Source organism: Hippocampus comes, unplaced genomic scaffold (assembly GCF_001891065.2).
Source record: "Hippocampus comes isolate QL1 unplaced genomic scaffold, H_comes_QL1_v1.1 scaffold194, whole genome shotgun sequence".
Classification (NCBI taxonomy): Eukaryota; Metazoa; Chordata; class Actinopteri; order Syngnathiformes; family Syngnathidae; genus Hippocampus; species Hippocampus comes.
Window position 1 is genome coordinate 475,913 of NW_017805828.1, and position 27,680 is coordinate 503,592.

The 27,680-nt window shown below is 43.1% G+C and overlaps 1 protein-coding gene and 1 long non-coding RNA gene across 6 annotated transcripts in view; one reads left to right on the forward strand and one right to left on the reverse strand.

The window, feature by feature from the left end:
* The window catches only part of LOC109526204 (uncharacterized), a 9,996-nt gene extending 7,815 nt beyond the window's left edge, over positions 1 to 2,181 (forward strand). The window contains exons 2-3 of the long non-coding RNA XR_002170283.1: positions 446 to 451; positions 2,172 to 2,181. This is a non-coding gene — a long non-coding RNA (uncharacterized LOC109526204). The remainder of the gene's footprint in view (positions 1 to 445; positions 452 to 2,171) is intronic.
* nectin1b (nectin cell adhesion molecule 1b) overlaps positions 1 to 27,680 on the reverse strand; it is a 166,572-nt gene that overhangs the window by 84,318 nt on the left and 54,574 nt on the right. For all 5 annotated transcript variants that reach the window (XM_019887322.1, XM_019887321.1, XM_019887325.1 and 2 more), the window contains 4 exons: positions 18,044 to 18,415; positions 15,074 to 15,373; positions 13,156 to 13,273; positions 9,200 to 9,351 (listed from right to left, as the gene is read on the reverse strand). In XM_019887322.1, the coding sequence (XP_019742881.1) occupies positions 9,200 to 9,351; positions 13,156 to 13,273; positions 15,074 to 15,373; positions 18,044 to 18,415 (942 nt within the window). The remainder of the gene's footprint in view (positions 1 to 9,199; positions 9,352 to 13,155; positions 13,274 to 15,073; positions 15,374 to 18,043; positions 18,416 to 27,680) is intronic.

The following is a 27,680-nucleotide window of genomic DNA, read 5'->3' on the forward strand; positions in this document are numbered from 1 at the left end:
TTAACCCATAAGAGCCCAGACCCATTTTTCCAAAAGGTTTTGATGGGTTAAAATCAGCCAAAAAGTTTTGAAAAAAGATACTGGGGAGTTCAAACTGTTTGTTACACTGGCATCACCGTGGGTTCTTATGGGTTAAGCGCGAGCTCAACTAAACCGCGCACGTACGCGCGGTCTTGAAAGGCGCAGATGCTAATGCCTCATTTGGATAACGAGGAGTGATCTTGGCCAAGGCGAGACCGCGGCGAGGACGCGTCGCTCCGCCGTCGGCCTGAGGCCTCCCGGCCCGTTAATGCGACAGACCGCGTCGCTTGAAGAGCGTTTTGCAGAGCGACAAGGTCGGGCGGGAGACGAGTCAACCTACCCGGCAGCGTGCGGGCTGCGCGCCACGCTAGCGTGTCTTCACATACATTTTTTTCCCCCCCACAATGAATAGGTTTCACGCGAGGCAACAGTTTAGTTACAAAGCCAGTGAGAATGGGGATCTTTTTTTTTTTCTTTCAACAAGCCAGTCCCATTTTGGGCTGATGGGAGACAATGACACCCCCAAGTGTGTTGGTCACAGCAGGTAAAAAAAAAAAGAGTAAGTATGTTACGGAGAGTCTTTGCTGCATATTTTTACGGAGAGTCTTCGCTGCATGTTTTCACTCAGCCGAATGCCGATTAAAAATCTGATACCGAAACCCCCCCCCTCCCCCCGAAACCTGATTTTCAAGCATTTTTATATGCGATTATAAATATCTTTGCATCGCAAATAGCAGGGGGTTTACTGTGCAAGACACAAACACGCACATTCAACTTTTTTTGCAGCCACGAATCCCGTAAGCCGCCATGTCGGTTGTCGGGAGCGGCGACTGAGATCAACGCTGACGCGACAAACGCATTTCACACAGTAAGAGAGCGCAGACGAACGGTCGCGCTAACATGTTGATACACGCCGGCTCATCGCTACTTTAATTCCGCAGAGACGTAACAGAAGGCTGTTTGTCATCTGATACAAAAAAAAAACCCCAAAACCAAAACAAAAAAAACAAATGCAACCGTTACCTGATGTGCTTCTCAGCTTCCTGGTGTGCCAGTGCAGCGGGAACACTGCATCGTTTTTTTTTTTTTCTTGCAATACCAGATTCACCTTGATGTGTGGTAAACACAAGAATGCTTCCTTATTCGCATCGCGCGCCGAGTTAAGAACAACTTTAAAAGACGAGGCAAGAGACAAACACGTATGTCGGGTTCGGTGAAGAGTCTCAATTGTTTGATGTGAACAAAAGCAGACGTTAAGCTCACTGGTAATGCGAAATTGTCAGATGTTTTTTTTCCAAGAATATTGAGTTTATGGAAAACCACTCACATTTCTCATGAATAGTCGGACCCCTTTGTATACCCCAACAACTCCAATTACCTCAACGACATGCCTTTATGAGCTCACAATGTCTGCCGTGAACGACTTGTGGTAAAATGCTAGTGGGCTAATGTGGCTAATTGGCGGACGACAATATGGAGTACTGTAATTGCACGATTCGAGCACTTGCCGGTACTTTTCGTCATTAAACCAGTGCTGAGAAGAACAACAAATAAAGTAGGCAAAAAGGAATTACAAGGCAATCAAGCTGTTGATTCTAAATTTGTCCGCGATGTTTCAAAAAAAAAAAAAAAAAGACCTATAATAGATTAATTGAGGGTTCAACATTGTTCTTGGTGCTTCTATTTTGACACAAACATTTACGACTCCGACGCCGTCTTTAATATTCATGAACACAATATTCATGAAAGTTAATTTCGAGATTTTACATGATCTCATACTGTTTTTATTGCTGTTATGTTAGCCTCATTGAATAAAGTAGAGGAGGCTGACGGCGACATACCGCAGTACAAACATTTTCCGAGTGAGCGTTTACTATGTCGTAAAATACTCACAAAAGAAATAACAGTGGTAAAATAAGACTCGAGACATGATATGTGCAGTGCCACAGTAAGAATAATGTTCTTAGATGATGCAAAACCAATGATTTCACGTGGATGTTTTCCAAAAGTTATTGCGGGGTCTTCTTTTCATCTCAGTAAATGTACATTTCGTATTTTTGTCAATATGTCTTCCGCTGTTTTTTTGCCAGCATGGGAAGTTTTATACAGAGCGGCGTTGGATTATTCACACACACTCTCCAAAAAGTGAGGCATACACTTAGTTTGTTAAGTAGGTAAAAGTTTCTTTTGGCCTTCAATCCTTTCCAAAATCCACTTTCATCATGTGCCGGGGCCCATCTCGTTTCCCCCCATTTTTTTTTCCTGCTGCCGGTTGTTATCCATGTATGAATTCACTTTACTCCCGTTCTAGACGGATCTAGTTGAACAAAAAGCTTTGTGCACCTCGATGCAGACAACAAAAAAAAAGAAGCTTCAGGGAAAAAAAAAAAGTGTCTCCGGAAGGTTTGCCCACTGGCTGAACCTCAACTTATCTGATATCATCTCCTACATCGTTGATCCCGATAAAACAGGGATTTAAAAAAAAAAAACAACAACCAAAAACCTTCTTTTCATCACAGTTCACATCACAGATATGGTCGCCCTCATTGGACCAGTTAAAACAGTGAAACCACATAAATGTATACTTGCTTGGAGTAAAAACTTGGTTTGGTATGTGCCCTAGTTTTAAGTTTGCGGTTCAGTTCGTATTCCTTTCAATAAGTGAACATAAAAAAGGCTTATTTTTTAATTCTTAGGGACATTTTATGACATTTAAAATGAAATGGGAAGAGCGTAAAAAGAGATTCTTAATTTCAATGCCAAAGACGTTTTTTCACTTTTTTTTTTTTTTTAAAGAATCCAGAGGCATTTAATCCCAGGTACACCTTTACATATTTTTACAATTTCTTTTCACATTGTTGGATGAAGAGGGGCCAGAAAATGACTGGCACACAATGAGTGATAAGATAACGCATATTTAGAGAGTTTGTCTTTTTTTCAGAAACTGTGAAAAGTGCAACATTTTACATGATGAATGGGATTTGGTTCCATCACAAGAGCCCGGGAGAAATTATTGAAATATTCACATTCAACTGATGCCGTTTCAAATTAGAAAGTTTGACGTCCAATATCCATAAATGGGATTTCATCTATTCGCTGTTTTTTTTTTTTGGAGGGGCACCTATCCTCCATTATTTGGTGAAAAGTTGCTGCTTTTATGCCTTTGACACCCGCCCATGACATCTGGCTGCCAAGAACTATGTTGAGGTGAGTTGAGGCGCTTCATGCAGTGCTTTGGCGCCATCCGCCGACATGTGTCTGCCGAGAACTATATTGAAGTGAATTGAGGAGCTTCGTGCTTAGCTGCTACCTTGCCGCCACCATTGAAACCGCATCATACTTGATGGGGGATGCGGCAATAACCCCATCATATTGCATAAATGCCACAGCGTTTGAACTTACTTTTTCGGACAAGCTTTCACAGGCGACTCAAATCTTCCCACCTGTGTGATCAAATGTCCGTGTGGGTGTGGTTTATTTATTTTTGTAATTTTTTTTTTTTTTTTTAATGATCAATTCCACAGGCCGACTTAACGGCGAGGGAAAAAGAAATGTTCCCACATTTGTCAATCCAGTGAAAACAAAAGACAGCGACGGCAACAGAGCGGGCGATTATGGCATCATTGTGAGTGAGGCCTTTGCAAACAGAGAGGCCATTCATCACCACTTATTGTGCCGGGAAAGAAAATGAAGACGGCAGCATCCATTTGTCGGCCGCGCAAAAACAGAGCGCGCTTGTTTGGGAAGGTGATTAGCGTAATGAAGGGGCTGATTTCCTTCTCTTAAATGACCACCGGCGGCGCGGCGCTGCCTTTCCACAATACAACATCAAGTTCATTACAAGGACTTTGTTTTTTTTTTTTTCCGGTTAACAAAAACGTGTTCATGAGGTTAGTTTGAAGTCTGCACACATTTTCTTTGTTGTGTACGAAAATGTACGTACTGTTTATTGAGACTCTCGATTGGTTTTTTGATGTTTCCCAAAGCAAGCATTTTGTTGAGGACTCGTAAATGTCTTTGGTGTTTAAAAAAAAAAAACAAAAAAAAAACCGTTTGGCTCACTGAAGACTATTAAATGCTTTTGATCTTCACCAAAATGTACATTAGCCTTTTTTGAAGACTCAATTATCTTTGATGTCTATATAAACGTTTAAATGAAAACATGGCGGTAATCTAAAAAATAGATCTAAAGGGCACGGAAGACTCGCCGTGCTTTACAAAAATACATAATATGAAAAAAAAAACATTACGTCAGTAAAAATGAAGCTTGAACTGTCTTTGGCCTGATAGGAAAAGCATGCTTGATTCATTAAAGAATGAATCGTCTTTTGGGTTCATAAAAAGTATCTCCGGCTAATTGAAGACCAAAACATTGTCTCGGATGTTCACAAAAACACATACATTAGACTCACGCAAGATAAAATGGTCATCATTCTCCTAGGTTGATGAAAACGCAACATAACAAATTATCTGCGGGTAAAAAATAGGATATCTCTTTTGCGACGTTGAAGGAAATGAAGAAGGGAGAAGAAAATACGGTAAATATCCAACCTTGCCTCCCCCGCAGCAGTGTCATTATATTGCATTTCGTCTTGAACTTTCCGATTTCCCAGCACTTGGGGTAAAGCATGTGTCAGCCCCGTGATTGACAGGTTTGACAGACTTTCAGCCTGTCTGCGACTCTGACCGGGATAAGCGGACGGGAAAAAAGAAAATGGTGAGATGGACTAACAATCATTCCACGGCCACTGTGACGGCGAAGCACACGGTCGAATTTACTAGCCAACTGTGGGTGAGTCAAAATTCATTTTGACCTTTCCGATTTGCTGCGTGGATGAGTTAGCGCATCACCGTTCGCAAATTTCAACAGCCAGGTGCGCATAACTTAAATTTAGCCCGTCTTGTTCTTCACTGATACCGTTTTGGGCTACAGGAAGAACAATTGTTGCGATTCAATTGCTGTTCACGAGCCAAACTTTGGTTGGATCCGCTCCTTGAGAATTTGATGATGAGCAAAATGACAACTTCATCCGACTCATTTGCAGAGGTGGGCAACAGCGTAAACCAAAGTTAGGATATCAACAGGTTTTCGAGCACACAAAATGGGGTCTGACTGTTGGAAATTTGCTCAACTAAACTAAAACATTTCAGAGCAAATTACAATTGCACGTGGCTAATTTGCTGATGAGACAGGCCGAGGCCCAGGCATGGTCTGAACATCCGATGCCCTTCGCGAAGGAGCTGATTAATCGGAGTGGACCACTTGTCAGCTCCCCCTCTCTAGAGTTGCGAGCGAAAGGGGAATAAGCAATTTATTTTGGTAAAACCAGCCCTTTTTTCTTCAGTTTATCTTACGGGAGAAGTGATTAAAAGACGAGCGTGCTTCATTAGATTGCAACGAGCGACGCGTGTCCTTGGAAGGAGCACTCAGTGGCCACGTGACTCGCCGCGGTTCGACGCCTTCCCCCCAAAAACTAATTGAAACAAGGCGCTCCTTGGCCGCTGCTATCTGCTGAGCGCTGACAAATGGCGGCACCAAGAGCGAGAAGCGTGATTAAAATTTGCCTCTCTTAAGTGCTCCATCAGTGTTGCTTCCCGACGCGGAGAAAACAGATTTCTTCGGATACACAACAGCTTGTCTCAGACATTTTATCTCAGCGAAAACTGGAACCAAGGATGTTTTTCCTGGCAGGCGTATATTGCTGTGTCAGTCCACGCTCATACATAATGCACGTCGCACGCAGCGGCGGCGCATTCGGATAACGTCCCAATCTTGATGGACTCCGGACGTCATATATTTTTTGTCAGCGCCTCGGATACAGTTCGGAGCCGGTGGGAAAAGGCCAAGTCGCAAACAAGTTATTGACTAAATATGAAATGATTACATTTCTGCCCTTTAAAGCAGCATTTGGAAATGAAATGCATGAGGAGGTAAACAAAGTTGTCCGGGAGGCAAGAAACAAGGATTGACCGGAAGACAACACCAAAAATCAAGTTACCAGAGCACAAGAAATAGCCTGTTAGCATTTTTGAGACCACAAAATCACTTTGCTATGGACTAACGCTATCTGTTAGCGGGTACACACAGTTAGCGGCCCGTCGGTTCGAGTGACGCTACCTGTTAGCGGGTACACACAGTTAGCGGCCCGTCGGTTCGAGTGGTCTCATCTCAAGTTCGAATTTCATTGCACTTTTTCCTCGGTCGGTTAGCAGTACATTGAATAATGATCCAAAACAGTTTTAAATAGTTGATTGTAAATCTTACGTATGAGCCGGAAAACGCCCTTGTCCGGGAGGCAAGACAAACAAAATTAGCGGAACCTAGCACCCACACACGCACACAATAAAAGTGACGCTAATCACACAGCTAGCTACATATACAAGTTGTGAGCCGCATATTCACACTATCTGGTCATCTTCACGTGAGCATAAATCAAACTGTTGGCATTTTGGGGGCTGCAAATGAAAAAAATAAATAAATCAAAGAGCTCTGGACTAATGCTACCTGATAGCAATGACGCACTGTTAGCTTCCGGGAAGTCAGTGCTAAGCTTGAGTCTTCTGATCACAAGTTAGCATTTCGTTGCTCTTTCTCTCAGAAAAAAAGACACAGTAGCATTGCATCAAAATAAAAGCCTGTATCACCTGTTTTGATTCCAAACACAAAATAGCCGGTTGGAACTCACATGCAGAGTTGGCAAATAAAACAACTATTGACTGGTAGCTGATGTAAAAAAAATTATCTTGAGCAATGTTAATCATTTTGGATACAACTGATGTCAATAATTACATTTAACAATCTAAAAAAACGAAATAATTCCTCTGGTGTACCTGGTAGTTATATTGGATTGGTGTTAGGATTATGAGGGTCCTTGGAAAATATTCTCTCTTGGACCCAAAGAATGTAAGAACCCCTGAACTTAGACACCGTGAATGTGTCTTGCATATGCTGTTACAAAAACGTTCCAGAGAATCAACTGTCATTGTACATGACGAAAACAAGTCCGGACCAGCATCGGACCAGGAAACAGTTTCATCTCCCTGTCATGTAGCACCTGCGAGTGAGAAGCTTGCGTGCAGGCTCCGACATGCCGCCGCATTTCTCCCCACATCAAACAGCAACCTACCCCATGTTTGACAGTCATCTGTTGCCCTGCATTTGACAGGCCGCCATGTTGCAACTCCCAGCTGTTGCGTTGGGTTACACTGCGACCTTTTACTTGTCCAAAAACGGGATTTTGGTTGATCAATGTACAAACTTATTTCAACTCATATGAACAATAATCAGACACGAAGTTTCACAAGCCGGACGTGTGCACTTAATTTCGGGTCCTGGATATGGTTTTCTGCCTAGATATGGCCTGAGAAAACTCGCACACAAATAGCTCTTGAGACAAATATTGAGTTGATCAACATTCACAATGTCACCAGGTGTGTGCGGACCCACTTAAATTTTAACTCAGTTCAAGTTCGGTTTGCCGCATACGGTCGAAAGAAACATTTATTTCACCAGCCACCAGTGGGCACAAATACATTCTGACCTTACTAGTCGGCTACCTAGATAGGATGCGGCTCGATTGCTCTTCATCTACGCAGAGCCAGGACACTTTGTGTGCGCTGCAAAACAATGCGCGAAAATGTGCCTGTATTCAAATGGCTGATGCAAACATCCAGCAGCTGAATGTGCTTAAATGAAGTATCGGCTCTCTGGAGTCACTCAACACAAAGACACAGACACCGGCAATGGAACAAAGCCTGCTCATTTACAATAAATATAGAAAATGACTTTGGTGCCTTTCCCTCTTTGTCTTTGCGAGGCATTGTGTCACGTTTAGGGGCCCTTGATACGAGACGATTGCTTCCTCTCTTTCCTGTTTGGTGGCTAACTGCCGCCTCTCACACCTGAATGATCACACAATACACCCCCACCACCCCTATCAGGAAAGAATAGCAAAAAAAAAAAGAAACACTGAATGGCAGCTGTTCCCAAAGACAGGATGTGAGTCAACAACAGGCCTGGAGAGTTGGTACAGCACCACCCCCGCCTAGAAGGCATGTTAAAAAAAAAGAAAGAAATCCATATATTTGAGTCTGATGTTACACCGCCCACCGCAAGGTGGCTGAATCATCTATCACATCAAGGAACCTGCTCCCCATTTCCCTGATGTTATTCCTGGTATCACATCGCTCATCTTCATTCCTAAACTTCCAAGCAAGACGCTCTCCTACGCTACCTGTTAGAAGCTATGTATCGTTTGCTACCGCGGAGATCTAGCTAGTAAGTCAGTGCAAAGCTAGCTTCTAGTGTGGGAGCATTTTGTCAAAATCTAATGAAAAGCTAAAAACGAGAAAAAAAAAACTCACGGTGATAAATTGACGATAGTTAAACATAAACCGTAATCATTTGGTTCGTGCTACGTTAACTCTTGCAACGAGTTAACTTAGGAATGGTGCCACACATAAGCATTTTTTTGCTGTCCAGTAAAAAAACTACATCTCCCGTTTTTAGTCAAAACATTTTTGAGTCAGTTCATAAAATGCTACCCATTAGCATTTTAGAAACTTTAGCCACTGCTAAGCTAGCGATTCAGGACTGCCCATTCACCACTCACTCGCTCAAAGGGTAACATTTGCATAGCAATCTCTTTCATTTAGTGCATGGTCAGCTAACACTTAGCGACATATTCTTGGCTAACAGGTTCGCCAACAGTTTTAACGGTCGCAGTTTTTCTTGTCGCAACAACATTTTTAACATGTTCTAAATCTCCTGGCGACAAGAAAAACTCCTTGCAACCATTAAAACTGTTGGCACACATCTCGCAAACATCTTCGCCACCGCTTGCGACCTTGAACAAATCCTAACAAAAAAAAAAAAAAAAACAAGATTCGGACCGTACTCAAACACTCATCAACCCTCGCCGCTCAGTGACATACAAGGCTTTCGTCCATACAACACTAGCAACTAGCATCTTTGCAACTTCTGTTTTGTCTGCGCGAAGCAACCACTTACTGACTGACCAATCGCAAAAATACGCACTCACACAAGAGCTAGCTGTTAGCAAAACATAGCAATGGGGACAGCTCATAGCTTCGTTAGTAGCTTTTTGGCGTTGTCAGTTATGAAGCCATGCCAGAGAAAGCGAAAGGAACGAGGTAGCACCGAGGGACGTTCGCCTACCGGTGATGTTGACGTCCACGATGCCGGTGCGTGTGCCGATTCCGTTGGTGGCGTCGCAGACGTACGTTCCAGCCAGGTCATAGGTGACGGGGCCCTTGAAGAACAGGCTGTTGTTCTTGATCTCCACGTTGCTCGGCAGCGAGCCGTTCAAGCTGGAAGGTGGAAGGGACGCGGTGTTGAGTAGGAAGGCAGGAAATTGGGCGAAATAACGGGATTAGACAGCGCATGGATCGCGACCATCATCCATCACTCTCAATTACGAGGGAAGCCAACGGGAAAACTGCAGCGTGAAGGGTTTAGTAGATCTAAAAAGAAAATCTTAATTCTAATTTAAGGAACAGAAGTTCAAAAAGAAAATTTAAAATGTTTTTTGATGAATTTGAAACTAAACCTAATGTTTTTAATTGTTAGTATTTTTTGACTTATTTCATTTACTCATATTTGCGTTAATTGTTTTTTTAATAATGTTAAAATAATTGTAGTTTTGCTTTTTAAACATACACCAACTACCCAATGTTACTCATTTGTACTACTACTGCTACTTCCACTAATAATATTAATGATAGCAATAGACAATACATAAATTAAAACATTAAAATTCATTCATACATAAAACAAATCAAAATTTTACTCAAAACATTCAACAGCAAATTAAAAAAAATATGAAAATCAAAACAAATGTATATTAAGAGACAAGTGAAAACTTGAAATTAAAATACCAAAAAAAAAAAAAAAAAAAACCACAAACAGTGCATAGAAAACAAAATAAAATCCATATAACTGATTGAAAATATAATGTCAATGAATAAGAATAAGCAAGTTTTATGACGGCAAAAGCTGAAAAAAAGTTGTAGTGGAGTGTAGGGTGCAAGCATTCAGAAAATAAGCTTGCGTGTGTATGTCACATTACACAGAGTTGCATCTCAACCGTAATCCATCATATTAAATTACCAGGCAACCTGGTCCCAACAGGTAAAATAGCCTGAGGGGGGGATGTTAAACAGGTATGTATGTCAGGGTTGAGGGGGGGTCAACATTCGTGTTTGTGGGGCTTCTGCCCCCTGAACCGCCATCTGATCGAATGATAAAGTGTTAATGAGGTCTGCTCAGGTGTTTGCCGCCATGGCAACGCTTCCACTCGCATCAGGGAGCCTCTCCATTCTATGACACAGGGTGGTGGGGGGGGGGGGGGAATATCAAATTGTAATGATAAGACGACCAAAGCTTCACTTTGTGTCGCTGATATGAGTCTTTCAAGGCTGGCGGCTGTCAGGGTTCGTCTCAAATCGTTAGCATTTGGCTAACGTCGAATTCGTCTGTTAGCTTCGACTGCGCATGCGTTAGCAAAACATCGCTTGCAGTTAACTGCCAACTCTTTTTTGCTCGTTTTCTGTTTATCTGTTTGGGCAATGTGACTCGCTACTTTTGAACACATCAGCCGTAACAATCAATGTTATGGGAACAACGAGAATAGCATTCAGTGAATTCCGCAACAAAACACAAACAATCTGTAGCCGTTGGCAATGCTGTGCATGAGTGTATTATTATTTCATTTATTTTTGTTTTTCAAATAAACGGTGATTTGACACTTGTATCAATGCGCTTCTGTTTTGACGTTTTTAACCCTGACTGTGGTTATCCCGATGCGCGTGTTATTGTTTTCACTATAAACAGAGATTCATTTCTTTTTAAGCTGATACAAGTGCATTTTTGTTTTGCCATTGTTACTATGAACACCATTTCTTTTTACTAGAAAAAAAAATAGGATGTTGCGTGGATATCCTGATGATGACATATGAATGTCAATAGATGCAGTGACACCTCAGCTCTGCTATGCTATGTGCCAAGTGCGCGCATGTGTGTGTGTCTGTGTGTACGCGTGGGCGCGGTTGGGAATGACGCAACCCCCTGGACCAGCCTGTTCCGGACGCTTCCGTCACAGCCTTGCGCTGACCTCCATCGCCGAGCCCAGGGGAGCCTTCACAACAAATTTGGCGTCTGGCTCTCAGGACAGCAATGGCCGTCCCTTCCGATCCGTCAGCGCTGCGCCCTCGTCTTGCTAGATCACATCTCTCCTCTCGGCCGCCTTTATCTCCCCCCCTTGGATCGTCCTTTTAGTTCTTTATCCGAGCTTCTCTTCTTTTTGAAAGTGTTGTGTGTGGGTGTATGTGTGTGTGTGTGTATGTGCGTATACTGTATATGCATGCATAAAGGTGCCTCATTAGACGCTAACTGGAGGGAGGCTTGTGGCGTGGCGACAACGATCTATTAATCTACGTCCACTCCACCAGCGTGACTTATTCATACACCTCGCCTCCGCTGAGCAATTACCGCCTAAATTGCCACATTTATCTCTGTGTAGTTGGGCTCAACGCTGGCTTTTTACAAAAGGGCCCCAATAGTGTTCGTGGAACAGGCCTTTCTAGTATGGTGGGAGAAATAGATGCATCATTTAAAGCAGCCATGTAAAACATTTGTCCGCTGTCCCCGGCTCAGTTTATCTGGTCAATGACGTATGTTCACATACTAATTGTGCCATTTTTTTTAAAAGTCCGACGTTGTCAACTTGTGTCACACAGCAGACGCTAGCATCTGAACCCGAAACCTCAGCAGATGTGCGACACGTGATGGTGATCATTTAACCCTTTCATGCACAAATAATGATAACCTGTAACCCGATAAGCTGTCCACTGTAGTAACTGCTGTCCCTCAAAAGGTTAAAAATAAATCATGTCATTATGCCTTAAGTCATTGAGGTTCTTTCAAAAAATAAAACCGAATTGTTTGATAGCTCTTCCATTAACTCCCCCTCCGCCAGTACTACAACCTCCACAAATTTGAAGGCCGGACCTCAAATAAGAGCTCTGTTTGTTTTTGGCATCATTGCTCCAATGGAGCCATTGTGCCCCGCCTCGGGTCGGCTTCTTATCGCCATCGCGACAAGCCAACCGGAGAGAAAAGTAGCACGGCAAGGAAACGGGAGATGCCCTTGTTGTATTTACACAACTCAACGTCAACTCAAATGTCATGCATTTACTGGTTAAGAAAAAACATTCGGATGAGCAAGAGGATCCAACTTCTGTTGAAAACGCGTGTGAATGCTGAAAAGGTGACCCTGAACCCTGTAACCTGCTAACATGCTCAGCTGTCCACTGTAGTAACCGCTGACCCGGAACGGGTCAATGGGACATCCGCTCACGGGAAAGGTGGGAAAAGACCGTCTTCGGAGAAATGTGCAAACTGTTTCCAAAAATGACCCGAGTATGATCAAATTGGAATGGTTTATATTGGTTGAGAAATGGAGAATTAGCATGTCAAATAAACACTGCTGGAAATAAGAAGAAGAAACATGGAACATTTTTGTGCAGAATAACATGAATACTGTTTGTGTGAGTGCTATTTAGCATCCAAATCTTGACATCCAAGTTGGATTGATCAACGTAAGAGCACCTGAATGTATACCGAGGCTTCTTTCTTTCCACTTGTGTGACCGTCAAAATAGATTTGGCTGTTCCTCATGCGGGATGATTGTTATGCTCTGTGCGTCGACTTTGCGATGCAAAGAGGCTGTGGTCTCATTTTCAAAATGCTTCGCTACATGAAGACCAAAGCTGAGCGCGCCCACTCATTCTGTGAACTTGTGTTCATTATGCGCTTTTATTACGCTTTTATGATCCGCGGGTGGTGCAAATTTGTCATACACGAGCCTGCTGCAACTGCTTGCAAAACAATCATCAGGAAATAAAAGAAAAATGCTCACGAGAATAAATAGAACTGTGCATCGCTCTGCGTGAAGTTCCTAATGTTTGAGTAAAAAAAAAAAATACATTTAAAAAAAACAGGCCAAAAATGAACACCAACAAACATCATTTGGTTTGAAAACTGCACAAAAAAGCAGAATGGAAGCATTTTTTTTTAAAAGGCAGTGCTTTTTGTGAAGCGTGGGCGACACTCACAGTTTCCACTGGTAGATGGTGACCGGCGGGTTGGCATCTGCCCTACAGGTCAGCTGCACGTTCTGGCGGTTCAGGTACCAGTTGGCGTCGAAGCCCTCGATCTTCACCTCGGGTTCATCTGCGGAGGGAGCAGACGAGGGGGCGGCCGCGTCACACAAACATGCTTTTGCAGAACCTCCAGTTCAAAAACAAAAACATGGCCGGAATTTGCTTCCATTCAAAACAGACGTGTTGCGTTCTGTCCTTGCCGGTTGGCTTCATACCAAAGCTCATACGCCAGTCTGCGCTCATCAAAGCTGCATCTCATTTTGTCAACAACTCCTGATTTCATCATGCCAAAACAATCTCCATTTCTCATGCCCCAAAAGTCTCACAAAATATTGTAGTCCTCCAAAAGTCCCCCACCCCCAAAAAATCTAAAAAGCTGGAACTATCCCCCAAAAATCTGAATGAAACCTCAACCTTTTTATCCTCCCCAAAATCAGAACGAAAGCTATATATTTTTGCTCAAAAAAAAACAAACAAAAACGCATCGCTTCCAAACCCCATCCAAAATATAAAAATGTCCTCCTCCAAAACCCCAACACAATCTTTAAAAAAAACCAAACAAAAACACAAATTACTCCCTCAAAATCCAAATGAAACATTTTTACCTGTATCCCCCATACCACAATAAAAAGGTTTACCCGTAAACCCCCCATAGAAATTCTCCTAAAACTGTATCACTCTCAAACCCCCTATTTTCCTCCTCAAAAATCCCAACAAAATCTTCATACTTTAGGAAACAAAACATCAAGCAAAAAAATCAACTCCTCAAACTAAATATCAAAAACGTCTTAAAAATTAATTGCCTCCACCAAAATACCCCCGGAAAACCAACCCCCCTGCAATTATGTCAACAAAATCTCCCAAAACAATCACAACCATCGATTCATCCCAAAATATCAAAAACTGTTTAACCCCCGAAACGCAAATGGCTTCTCCTTTTTGTGCGTCAATAAAACAGAGCGACATGATTTTCATTAGACAGAATCAAGAGAAAAGAGGCTAATTGAATTAAATTCTACAAACACCAAAAAGCCGATCTATTTGAGCATTGATTGAATTAGCTCAAAATGAGCTTCAACTGTGTAATCCAAAGCGGAGGTGCAAAAACAACAACAAAAAAAGTTTGTTCAGATGATGAGGTGAGGTTGCGAAGGATGTTTGTTAAGTAGGAAGGTCGAGGGCAGCATATTCAATGCCTCATTTGTGTCTGTTTGTTTGCAGAGGCGTCGCTCGGTTTACTTTGATGAGTTTACAGTTAACGGAAGCTGATGGGTCCCCCAATTTGCATCAGCTAAAAATGGAATTTAATGACATATATTTCAGTCAATTGGTGAAAAACCACGTTGAAATGCCCCAAAAAATAAACTACTCCTTTCAGGTGGTCGTTACTTTTAGTCTACGTTAAAATTATGAATCTCTGAAAACTCGTGGCGGACCGATTAAGTTTTATCTGCCGATTTATTTTAAAATTGACTTTTTTTTTTTGGTACACATGACCACATCAGAACATAAGACAAAGATAATGGCATTCAACATTTCACCCCACCAAAAATAAATCAATAAATTAAAAGAAAAAAAAAACATTGAGAACACAGACATCCAATTTCTTTTTCTGTTGTAAGGTCAAATAAATACTTAATGACAAGTATTCTAAAACAGTCACGTTCTGTCTGTAATTTATATCTTTATTGGTGGAAGCATTGGGGACCCCAAAAAGAGTTATTTTATTCTTTAATAAATGCTTTGATAAATTGGTGATGGGAATTTTATTTCTTTTATTTATCGGCCTAAAAAAAAAATCCATATCGGCCGGACCCTATTTAAGACAGACCGTATTTCCAAGGACTATAAAAAGCAAGCGGATGCTTACACTGCACGTTGAGCACCACGCTGTCGGTGAACCTCTCGTTGCGGTACGTGACGATGCACGTCAGCTTCTGCTTGTGCGTCTCCCGGCCGGGCACGATCACGTAGTTGCTGCGCACCGTCACCGTCCCGTTCTGGTTGCGGGTTTCCTGGAAGGTGGCCTCGCCCTTCAGCCTGGTGTCCCACCGGATCACGCTGGGCGGCTTGCCGTTGGCCGACACGCACGTGGCCACAGTCATCTTGCGGCGCTGCGAGCGGGCCACGATGGTGGGCGTGGTCAAGGTCATGCGAGTCAGGGGGCGAGCTGCGGAAAGGGAGCGGGTAGGGGGTTCGCAGAAAGGATTCAGGGAGAGGTTAATGAAATAAAGTTAGAGTAAGTCACCTATGGTTGGAAAAGGGTGGAACGCTTCTGGTAAATTCCCGCAGTTTCCGCTAAAACATCATTAAGGTAAATAATAAGGACTTATAAGGAAACTAAACTCTCAGGAAATTAAATCTCCATGACAACACCAGATAAATTATTACATCTATACTCAATCCATTTCATATCTATAAAACGTGAGAAGTGTTTGTTGAAGTGTTTTTAATTGCTTATTATTCACAGAAAATTATGGTAATTGTTCAGCCCTAATTCTGACTTGCGTCAAGTCATGTGACTGTAGTCCCCCACCTCTGGTAATTCAAGCTCATTAAACAAAAGACTTTGTACTTGAAGTGCATTCCCTCCCCAGGGGGGGCGTGCTAAGTAAGCAAAACAGCACTAATCAGGCAAAGTTGCGCTGCTTTCCTCAAAGCTAAAAAAAAACAAACCAAACAGGTCTCGCAGATGGAGGAGCCATTCGGCCGGCCCAACATGCACGCTCATCTTATTTGATTCCTTTGTGAGGTGCCAATTAGCAATCCCTTCGAAGTGCATCAAAAAGCAGGCTTGATCTTAAGTAAATGCAAAGAGCGAAGGCGGCGCTTGCGGATGCGCAAGAGCTCAACATGCTCAAAAGAAGAGCGCTAAGGGCTCTTGGTTGCAAAATGAGCATCTAAGAGTTGTTTGGGAACTTAAATGCTCATTTCTTTCAAAGGAAAACACATCAAGGGCTTACAGATTGGGTCTGATGAGATCTGGAATCAACTATGCCTACTTTTGAAAAAAAAAAAAAAAAAGCTGATTAAATCCGCCACCCAAAATCTCAACATCTTCTGAAGTGTATCAACAAAAGTGACATTTTTTTTCATCCCCAGAAAATAATTATTTGGGGGTGAAAAAGATAGCTTACACAAGCTAGCTACCTAGCTTTTTCAAAACTGGAAAGAACATCAGAGCTAGCTACCTAGCTTGCTAGCTGGAAAGATAGATACGCAGGTCAGACAGGTCAGCGGTGCACTAATTGGATGTATTAAGGCTTAAAAGGTCAACATAACTGAGCTATGTGCTGTAGTTTCACGAAAAAAAAAACACAAAAAAAAAAAATCACTGCGGTTGCGAGGCGTTCAAAGGGGCCGCGTCACCTCAATAATCATCCTCGACCCCTGGCGGAGTCATCAGCTGGAAGCGCAGCGGCCGACACAGAGGTTGCGCTAACACAAACTGTGAAAAGTCTCTTTTGCAAAAGGCTTCAGAGCGGAGGAAAAGGTGTGCATGGCCGGAGTCCTTCAAAGGCAGTTTGGCCACACATGAGCGCTGAGCCAAAACGTGGCGGACGTGCTTTAAACGCTTCAATAAATTGGAAGATGTGGCTTTGATTTACCTGACTCCGACAAAAAAAAAAAAAAAAAAAAAATCCACACAAATTCGACAGAAAAACCTTTGACCCATTCTTGCTGTTATTAAAAGAATCTTTCAGCATCCCATCATTTCTTGATGAATAAAATGGACAAAAAGGTTGATGGAAGGTGCTCGCTGCCGGTTTCGAGGCGAATGGTAAACAGTCTCAGAATGGTAGATTCAAGTTGTTCTCATTTTGAAAAAAGCAACAATTTGAAATCCTAACTCGGTCCTAAAATGCCAAGTTAAAACCACAACACTGGTTTGAAAACCTAATTTGTGTGCACTCCATCTTCCTCCCACTTTCCAAAACATTATGTTATCTTTATTAAATTGTCCGTTGGTTGGAATGTGAGTGTGAAGCGTTTGTCCATATGTGCCTTGGGGACCAGTCAAGGGTGTCCTCTAACCTCTCAGCTCAAGTCAACGGTGTCTAGAAATGAATGTTTGCAACCAGCTACAATGGGTGAAATTAATATTAGCGACTCAAGGAAACTAACGAGCTAACTAGCATGGCTAACAATGAGCTCATTTCTTCTCGGACGTGACTTCATAAAGCGAAGAAGAGGAGAGAAGTAGCTCGACATTTAATGCCAAACTTAATTTTGATTTTATTTAGAACCATTACCATTACGTTTACTAATGCGCCTATACAAGGCTAACATATAGCTTATACATTTGTAAAAATGTTCTCGGGAAACACAAGTGGAGATTCATATATCAAATATTACTCGTCTTCCATCCATTTTCCAACTTGCTCATCCTGTTTAGGATCACGGTCGGGGAGCTATCGCCGATCCCATCTCACTTTATGCAAAGGGAAGACAACACCCTGGACTGGTCACCAGTTGCTGACACTAATCGTGCCTCGTTGGCAGTCTCGAAAGAGCGCCACTATTTTTCACTTTCATTTGTATCTTTCCACCTTTTTTGTCATTTAATGTTCATTCTACGTTGCGAAAATTAACCCCTTAAAAAATATACACCGGTAAACCTATAAAAACTACCAATCAACTCAAAACGAATTAAAACTAAGTATATAAAAAAAAAAAGAAAAACAAAAGTCCAAAAGTCCGTGGGGAGCTTGTTGTTTTGCGCCTGAAACGGGCTGCATTTTTGCAACAGCCCCGCTTTTGTTAAGTCGAGTCTTCAAGCGCTAAAATCACGTTATCCCATCCTCTCTACCTGCTGTAAATCCCAGTGGGACGTACTTACCGAAGACGGTGAGGTTGACCATGTTCTCGCGGTTGCCCGCCGGGAAGGTGGTGTACTCGCAGATGTACGCCGCCTCGTCAGAAAGCTGCAGGTTGGAGAAGACGATGGTGGTGTCCTCCAGCGATGGCGTGCGGTGGCGCACGGCCGCCTGCTTGAAGCTGACGCGCTCCTTGAAGGGCGGCAGCACGGAGACGCCCAGGGCCGGGTTGGCGATGGCCACGTTCTGCTTGGTGCCGTTGAGCAGCTTCTGCCAGGTCACCTGCGAGATCTTCACCGGGGGGTTGCTGTTGATGAAAATGCAGCGCAGCTCCACCTGGGAGCCCACGAAGCCCGACTTGCTTGAGTCCATCTGGACCATCTGGGAGCGAGCACCTGAAGAAAGAAAATGGATGGATGGATTTTAAAACTGGACTTCAAATACTGCTAGTCCTGTACAGAAAATGATGATGGTGATGACAAAAGCTTAAACCCGGTCCGAAAAGCAACTATTTTAACCAAACCTAGGATTAAAACCTAACACCAGGCAAGAAAGCCTAACCCAGACTTAAAACCCTAATCTAAAACCATGAACCACAAGCTAATTTGAAACATAACTCACTCTTGGAACCGTCGTTTGAAATCGCAACCCTTGTTTGATACCTTAACCCAGGTACCCAAACTTGAAACTATAATTTGAAATCCAATTTTTAAATCCTCACCCTGTTTTTTTTCGACCCAAACTATGAACTTGTTGTCATAACAATGACTGATGAGAACGGTCAAACGTTTTCATTCCTCCAGCATTTTCAGCATCACGCTCAGATTTTGAGGTCACCGGTGAGAAAAACTTCTCCAAACAAGTTTGAAAACGAACCCTGCTCGACAAGCAAATGAGCGTGTGACCCTGGGACACTCATTTAGCGCTCAAAGTCCAAGCGTGGTCTCAGCCTCCTGGTTCCCGGGCGAGAACCAACATGTGAGCAAGCTTGTACGACCAACCCGCGCCGGAGCCACCTCGTTGGTGGCCCCCACCCCCTCCTCCTCCCTCCGCCTCCACCACTGCCTCGCCCTCGTGTAGCGCCAAGGCTATTGCGGTTTTAATTACCTTTTCCTCTCTCTCACCAAGTGCCGGCGGCCGCTATTAACGATGTGGAAGCTCTCAATAAACACAATGGGAACATGCGCGTATAGAAAAATTAAGAGCGTGTGTCCAGGCGGTTGAAGGGGTTTGGTTGTAAATAATTGAAAAGAAAAAAAAGAAGATAATGAAAATCATGTTTCTTTATTCCACACAAAAGAAGTTAATGAAGTCTTGCCTTACACAACTGCAGGTGGAAGTCGATGATGGCGGGCAGGCCTTAATTTGTAAGCAGTTTTGGCAAAACCGTAAATAAGATATTTTGTCAAGTGAAACAGAAGGTTAAAAAGAGATTTATAAAGACTGTCATGCTAATTAAATATGGATAAAGTCGACTTGAAACCCTAGTATGGACTTAAAACCCAAATTTGAAACCCTAATTTATTTACACGTAGTCTCAACACAAATTGGAAATGAACGGTCACTTCTGCTTAAATGCGGAACTGAAACGACTCGGGATGGACAAGTACATGAGTTATTTTTTTCTTAATGAGATGTCGGAAACCAAGCGGCAGCCTGGCGTGCCGTCGAGTCAGGTCGTCGCTTCACGCCGCTTTGTCTTTGCCGCATCTTTGTGACCGAGCGCCCTTGATTTATGTTCACTCGCAGGTGAAGTCTGATGATGTCCCACTTATTGCCCCCACCACGACCACTCGCGAGGCCTCCGATTTACAAGCGGTTGTAATCATCCACAAGGTGCGGGACTGGCCAGCAGGACTGGCAGCGAGCGTAAGGTCCTGAGTTAACGACGCATCAAGCCCCTGGTGAATCATGTCATAAAAGCTGAGACGAAATATGTTGTGGTACTTAGCAAGTGACGCACACCTGCACCCACGATGGAAACCCTAACCCAGGCTTGAAACTTGTCACTTTAAACCCTAACCCGGTGTTGTAACACTAATTTCAAGTTGTAACCCAGCCTTCAAAAACTAATTTCACACTTTACACAGGGTTGAAAACATGCGTTGAAACCCAAAACCGAGTTTGAAACCTTCACCCAGACTTGAAACCCTAATTTGAAATCCTAAACCAAGCTTTTAACCCTGATTTGAAATCTACAGCAAGGCTTGAAACCCTAATTTAAAACCCTAACCAAGTCTTGAAAGTGTATTTTTAAAAGCTTAACCCAGACTCAAAACCCTAAACTAAAACTCTGAGCCAGGCTTCAAACCACAATTTTAAACCTTAACCAAACTGCATTTTCAAAACCTTAACGCAGACTTGAAACCTTAAACCTGGCTTGAAAACCAGCTAATTTTATACCCTAACCGAGGCTTTGAAACCCTAACTCAGGCATTAATAAACCCGACACTGAAACCCGAACTCAGACTTAAAACCCAAATTTAAAACTTAACCTAGGTTTTAAACCCTAATTTGAAACCCCACCCATGGCTTGAAACCCCAACCCAGGAGTTGGGTTAATTTGAAATTGAACCCTGGCTTCAAACATTAATCTGAACCCCAAACCCAGGCTCGAAACTCTAATTTGAATTCATAACCCAAGCATGAAATGAGCTAGATTAGCTCCTATATATAGAAAGCTGGCTGCTAGCTAGCTAGCTAGCTAACTAGATAGATAGATAGATAGATAGATAGATAGATAGATAGATAGATAGATAGATAGATAGTGTATCACATCTGTTTGCAGATAGATAGATAGATAGATAGATAGATAGATAGATAGATAGATAGATAGATAGATAGATAGATAGATAGATAGATAGATAGATAGATAGATAGATAGATAGATAGATAGATAGATAGATAGATAGATAGATAGATAGATAGATAGATAGATAGATAGATAGATAGATAGATAGATAGATAGATAGATAGATAGATAGATAGATAGTGTATCACATCTGTTTGCTAGTGGGGTTGGTTCAGAATGTATTCAGAGTGAGGTATTGATGTTGTTGTAGAGTAATACCTGATGTGTCAAAACACATTCACAAACATCAAGCCGGTGGCAAACTTAGCTGTCAAAGGCATCTAAGCTGCAGTAAATAAGTGGGTGCGTATTCTATCTCCGACACTGTTACGATGAACGCGCTCTCATTCTCAGGCGGAACGCCGTGAAAAAAGACCAATTCCATGCATTGTTATGGCTTTCGCTCAAGCACCGCCACCGCCCAAGAGACTTAAGCGACAACCTTTACAAGTTAGCTGGCGCAACATCATCTTTCATTTCCCCACCGCACCACGTCTGCGGAGATTTGGGCCCGCGCCGCCCACCAGATGACAGATTGATTCGCTAACGCGCTTTGACAGCGAGGACTAGCAACCTTGTCATGTGTACCTTGAGGAACACCTGTGTCCTTGCGCACCTCTGCTCTGCTCTATCATCGCCCGCATTAGACGGCCAACGCGGCCGGCCGTAAGATATTTCATGAGACGGCAAACGCAATTTACCGCGTGGCAGCGCCGGTTCAAGTTGGATCTCGAGCTCCTTAAACAATGACTTTTTCTTTTTTTCCCTCCCTGTTCTTTGTGAAGTATGTCTGTGTAGATTCTCAGTCATCCAGGAAATGTTGAATGGAGGCGACCAAATTCGTTAATGATGTCTCACTTTTCTCCAGCCCTGTTGGGGTTGAAGACAAACACCACAAACTTTCAGGCTACTGAGGTAGCATCGGAGAGATGGCTATGAAGAAGGGCATAACGGAAAGTCGGAGAACAGAAATTTAACCCAAGGCACTCACTTGCCTCGCTGGGTTCTGTATGATAGACCTCAACTGCACCACTGTGATGTCACTTCTATTTTCCAGAAACTCTGTTCTAAAGGGGCTCATTTTGGGCCGTGTTCTTTCAAAACACAAGCCCCGCCAGACCCACAAATACCGGCAAAGGATTTTCTGGTGTGAAACGCCGTAGCCCCTCCCATCATCTTTGCCGTCCTTCCTCTTTTTTTTTAACAGTCTGAAGCAACGAAACAGGCGCTGGCGCAAATGGAAACCAGAGGGCTACGCGTAATTACGTAGTCACAGAGCCCAAATCCCCGCTGTCAGAGGGCCAAGGGGGCCCACGGGGACTCGAAAACTGGAAGAGTCCTTGCCTGACACGGTGGAGCTGTAATTACAGCGTTACATGGAAAGGTAGACTTTGGGATGTGAGAAAGGAGATTTATTGGCACGCTGTTGGTTTAAGGCTGGTTGACAGAGGAGAGAGTGGAGAGAAAAGGAGTATGAAACACTTTCAGGTGAGCCCACTTGGATGGAAAAAGGTGGGAGACGAGGTGCGTCAGGAGAACAGCTGCACAGCCGTCTGGCCCGCCACTGATAGCGACGCTCCCTCGGTCTCGCGACCAAGCATTCACGACCAGTCAGATCGAGCAAGCGTGGGCTTTGTGTTGTCTGGCAAAACTCAGCCTTCTGTCAAAAATGCCTTCCCACGTTCTGATAAGAGTCATCACTTTTACGACAAACATTGAGGTGGGAGGAGGGGGGGGGGCAGGCTCGACTTGTTTCTATGATGTGGCCATGGGATGTTTGCTTTTTCATCTCTGCTCCAGGGAGAGAACGTTCGGCCAATCATATCGTTCCATTCCCGGGCCTTGTGTCAGCAGAACAATATTGCGGTCGTACCTTCAAGTGTGACCACAAACCAAAATGTCTGTCGCCATCATAAAAATGGTTTCAACTGCACGGGCAATGTTTTAAGTCACATGTTAACATTCTTAACTGTCTTAGGTTAAAAAAGAAAAAAAAAATCATCCTACCCTTCGCTATTCTCACGCGCACACACACACACACACACACACACACACACACACACACACACACACACACACACACACACACACATATCCATTTGGGTGTTTCTGTAATGCCTTAAGGTGGCACCAAAGTCCCTAATAAGACAGTAGTCGTGTCAAAGCCTCATTGAAGTATCAGGAAGAGGCTAACATCTTTGTACGGAATCGCTAACAGTTAGCCTAGGTTACATTATTTTATAATTAAGTCAGTGGGGGAAATGTAAGACTTTTTTGGAATCGTAGTTTGTGCCACATTTACAGTTTGAACTATTAATGTACAGTAGACAATTCTAAACATCTTTGAATTGCAACACATCTTATTCTTTACCATTATTAAGAGGCTCGGGATAACAAAAGAAGTTAAAATAGCAGTCTTCAGTGCCCATCACAAAAAGAGGCATTCAAGCCAATGACACGAGCCACAGACAAAAAAATGACAAAAAAAAAAAAATCATACGGCCGCTAGCTAGCAAGGCGCTGAGCTAGCAGTCTCGAGCATCACTTGATGCACCTTCTTGTCACACAGACCAAACAACTGGAATCAAACGCACCACACCAGTCGCAGAAGATCTAAATCAAACTAAAAAAAAAAAAAACGGTCGGCGAGTCCTATCAAGCAAGAGACAGCGAACTTGATGTCTCCATCTTGACTCAGTACGGCTTCTTGTCAAACGGCACAAAATGATAGACCTCAATGAACCACACCAGTGACAGAAATACAAAATAAACTCCTTCAATTACAAAAAGGAGCCAATCAAGCCCGCGAGAAGCTAATCTGCAGTCTAAATCTTTACTTGCTGTTCACGCATGCCAAACATCACAGAAACGTTTACCCAAATAAACCACAGTGATCACAGAAGACCCAAATTAAACATACTTTTTTTTGTTTGTTTTACCAAGCTAGCGAGATGCGATCTCCACTCGGTGCTCCTGTACGAAACTACTTGGACACGTGCCGTGCCGCTTTTGGGGCATTCTAAGCACCAATACCCTTTTATTCTTACACAATACTTTACATTGAAAACAAGGCCACCCGTTTCCCTTCAAGGCTTTGTCTCGTTCCCCCCTCCGCACCCCCCTTAAAACAAGCGCTCCCTGGCAGATACGCACCGCCCAGCTGGCCGGCGCCCAGCCAGCTTTTCAAAAGACAATTATTGGCTCGTTTGCCGCCGCGTTCATCCCAGAAGAAACTCATTTGTGCCAGAGTTGAGGCATAATTCACGGGCCGCGACGTTGAGCGCGGCCAAGACGAAGTAGGACCCGATGCATATTTCAGAGGAGACGCTCATTAATGTCGTCTATTTAAAGACGCGCCAGGGAGCTTTGGCGGAAAGATGGCGTGCTCGGAAAGGCTAGCGAGACGTCGCCGTTTTTTTTGTTTTTTGTTTTTGAAGGGTGACACGGACTTTACGCTGCGCTTAAAGCCGTGATGACAACACCTCCAGATGGGCGCAGCTGGTGAACTTTAGCGTCAACGTTTTGGTTAGTGGGACACGGAAAGATCAAATGCGATGCGACCCACTCGGGATAATGAGCGTTTAATGCGGTCGCCGTTCCCACGACGACCGTGCCCTCGTTGTCTCGCGGCCACACGTGCGGACATTTAGGGAAGCGGGAGAAAGGTTCTGGGCCACGTGTGATAAACGGCCGAGGGACGAAAACTTCAAGCACCGGCAAACTCTCAAAATGATCATCACAATGGACATCATGCAAAAAGTTGATCAGAGTAAAAACCTTAGAGGTCAGCTCTGTAAATTTTAATTGTAGTTTGTTCCTCTTGGTTTTGTCTCAAGCGTTTTTGTTTCCACTTTATTTTTCTCCATTGACGATTATGCGTTGATATCAGTATAGAGAGATATTCCATGATGATACACTTAGGCCACGAAATGTAATGAAGAGAAATAAAAGAGAACGATAATGTGGCCCCATCAAGTGCAGCGCATGTTTCTCATTATGACAAAATTCCAATTGGCCATTTCACATCGAATGTCACAAATCAGGCTTCTCTTTGTTTTTGTCCAACAACTTTCCAACTGACAATTTGCTTTCCCGCAGATTTATGAGGAATCCTCCCGTCGTGCTTGTTTATCGCCACTGCCAATTAGTGAGCCGCTGCTGCTTTGTCAGTATTTCTCCGTAACTGTGACACTTGTCAAGGGACGGCAGTACTTTTTTTTCCTTTTTTTTTTTTTTAAATGCAACATTTTGCTATTTGTGGCACAAAACTTAATTCACAGCCCTATGAGGTTCTGATGCATAAATTAGACGTTCTGCAAAATGTGCTGTGAGGGCGGGGCATTTAAACTATGATTATTTAATGACAAAACGTTATTTTGTTATGGTAGAAAGTCCCTTTTTTTTTTTTTTTGTCGACGAGGACAATTAGACTGTGACAGTTCTTATGACGAACAAAAGCCTCGTGTAAACAAAAGAAAGCAAAAAAAAAGTCAGTGCTGGAATAAAACAGCGCAGGCAAATAAGTTCACAAGGTAGCAAAGAGACTGAAGAACAAATGATATTTTGGAGCTTCAACAGAGCATCAAAGTGCCCAAATTACCACGTTTTCGCAGTAAAACTCCCAACTGAAGAGATATTTTACATAATCCAAACCATTCCCACTTCCAAATGTTCACCTCATCGACATGCGCCCATCCGATGCTCCGTTCATGTCGGGAGCGTTTCCACATTTTCCCAAACCACTTCACCGCCAACTCGACAGCCACTTGCCGCATTCAGATAATGAGATGCGTGGTGACGTATGCAAGGCGCCAACACTTTCGACCGGTTTGGAATTGTCCAGCCACCTGCTTTCCATTTCCAGTGTGCAACCCACCGAGAACAATGTAGCATCTGCTGCAGCGCTGTAAATGTTAATGATTATCGACAGTATTTACGACCATGGGCCAAAGTCCCAGACTGACTTTGAGCTGCGGCAAAGGACTGCTTGTTTTCAGTGACGGTGTTTTGGCGGCGTACTATGATCCCATCGAACGGGGGATGTTCGATACCACTTCTTCTCAGACCGAAACCAGTACAAGTCATCACTTTGAGTACTCACAGATATCACGTACCATTATCTCTAGTACATATATATTTACATTATGACCAAAAATTGGAAACAAAGTCCTTTCTTTCTGACATTGATTCGCCGATGGGTTGAACTGCTGCCAACTACTGCTGAGGAGGATTTACTGCGTGACAGATTTATTTTTTTTTTTCCCGTTCAGTATCAGTGGCTGGTATTAGCAGCCTCCGCAACTACCCAATACCTTCAAACGAGGCCAGTATCATTTGACACGATCCGACATTAACGGTGGCCTGATGGCCCTGGGCCAGTTATGGCATTGTCTCGGGACAGAAAATGGCCCAACTGGGCAAGTGGAAATTTCATAAATATGATCATATTGATACATTCTTGCTTTTGGTTTTTTTGTACATGAAAAACAATTAATAACGTAGAAGCAATATCCTCAAAAAGCCTTCAATAAAGAATAGATTTTTAAAAAACGTTTTATAGTTTAAACCGCTGACATCGGCATTAAAAACAAACAAAAAAAAGGTTGTGGCCGCAATTAGTCCCTTTTTTTGCCAGTCATGGCAGGGCTCAGTCCATCAACAGTAGCCTTTTTTTTATTTATTTATTTTTTTTGCAGTCTAACATCGTCCGGCCAGGGTGTTGTTTTTGTTACTATGGCATCCGCACTTTTCTGAACACACAAACAAAAGCTAAAACGCCCAGAGCAGCTTTAAGGCATTCCAAATGTCAAGGGGATGCATCAGTGGGGCGGCTTTTCATCGTAGTTCAGCAGGATAATGATTCACCGCTGAGACGTTCCTCCATAGGTTATTCTGCACCAAAATTACCACATTTGTGGGGGGGTGTGTGTGGGGGGAGATTCCACATTCTCCATGTCAAAGACCAAGCCAATTGAATACTCAATTTTACACATTTCTCCATTGATTCAATGCTTTCCAAATTCATGCCGTTGCACTTATTCAGGACATCGGCGGAACATTTCTTTACGTTCCCAAAATGGCCACATTTTCACTGGAACATTTTCGAATGAAGAGAGATTGTATGTTTCCCTCCTCCAGCCACATTTCTTGAGTGAGTCCAACAATCCGACTTCACATTCATGTGAACCATTTTTCACAGTGCAATAAATTGCCCTTTTTCAGAATTGCACGCACCAAAGATATTTGACATCTTTATCCATTCCTTCTACAGTTCTGAAGCCCATTTAACCCTATCGGGGACAGCGGTTACTACAGTGGACAGTTTATCATGTTATCGGGTGACAGGTTATCATTGTCATTAAACCATCCCAATTTCTAACTGCTCAGCTCATTCAGGACATTTGCTTTCAACCCTGAGGTTAGCATTTTGCTCTTTGATAGCATCTTAGCATTTGAGCAAATTCCATTCGCAAGAGTGCATAAACGCACGATCAATCGCGCCGATTTTTTTTTTCTTTTTTCAAATCAGTATTTTAAAATTGTCCCATGCTCACATTTGCTACATTTCACCTCATTGCACGGCATTTCACTTCAGCTCTTCGGCATTCAGACGCAATGGCGACGCGAATGGCACCCGCGAGCTGCAATGAATGCTTTCATGTTCACAGGCTACACGGCACGTATTGTAATCTGGGATTTTGCACATCTTTGACCGCGGCAATGACAAAAACAACAACAACAAAAAAAAAAGCGGCTTTTGGCTGGCTGAGTGAGCGTAAACAACGCGGCCCCCACCTGACCCCCCCCCC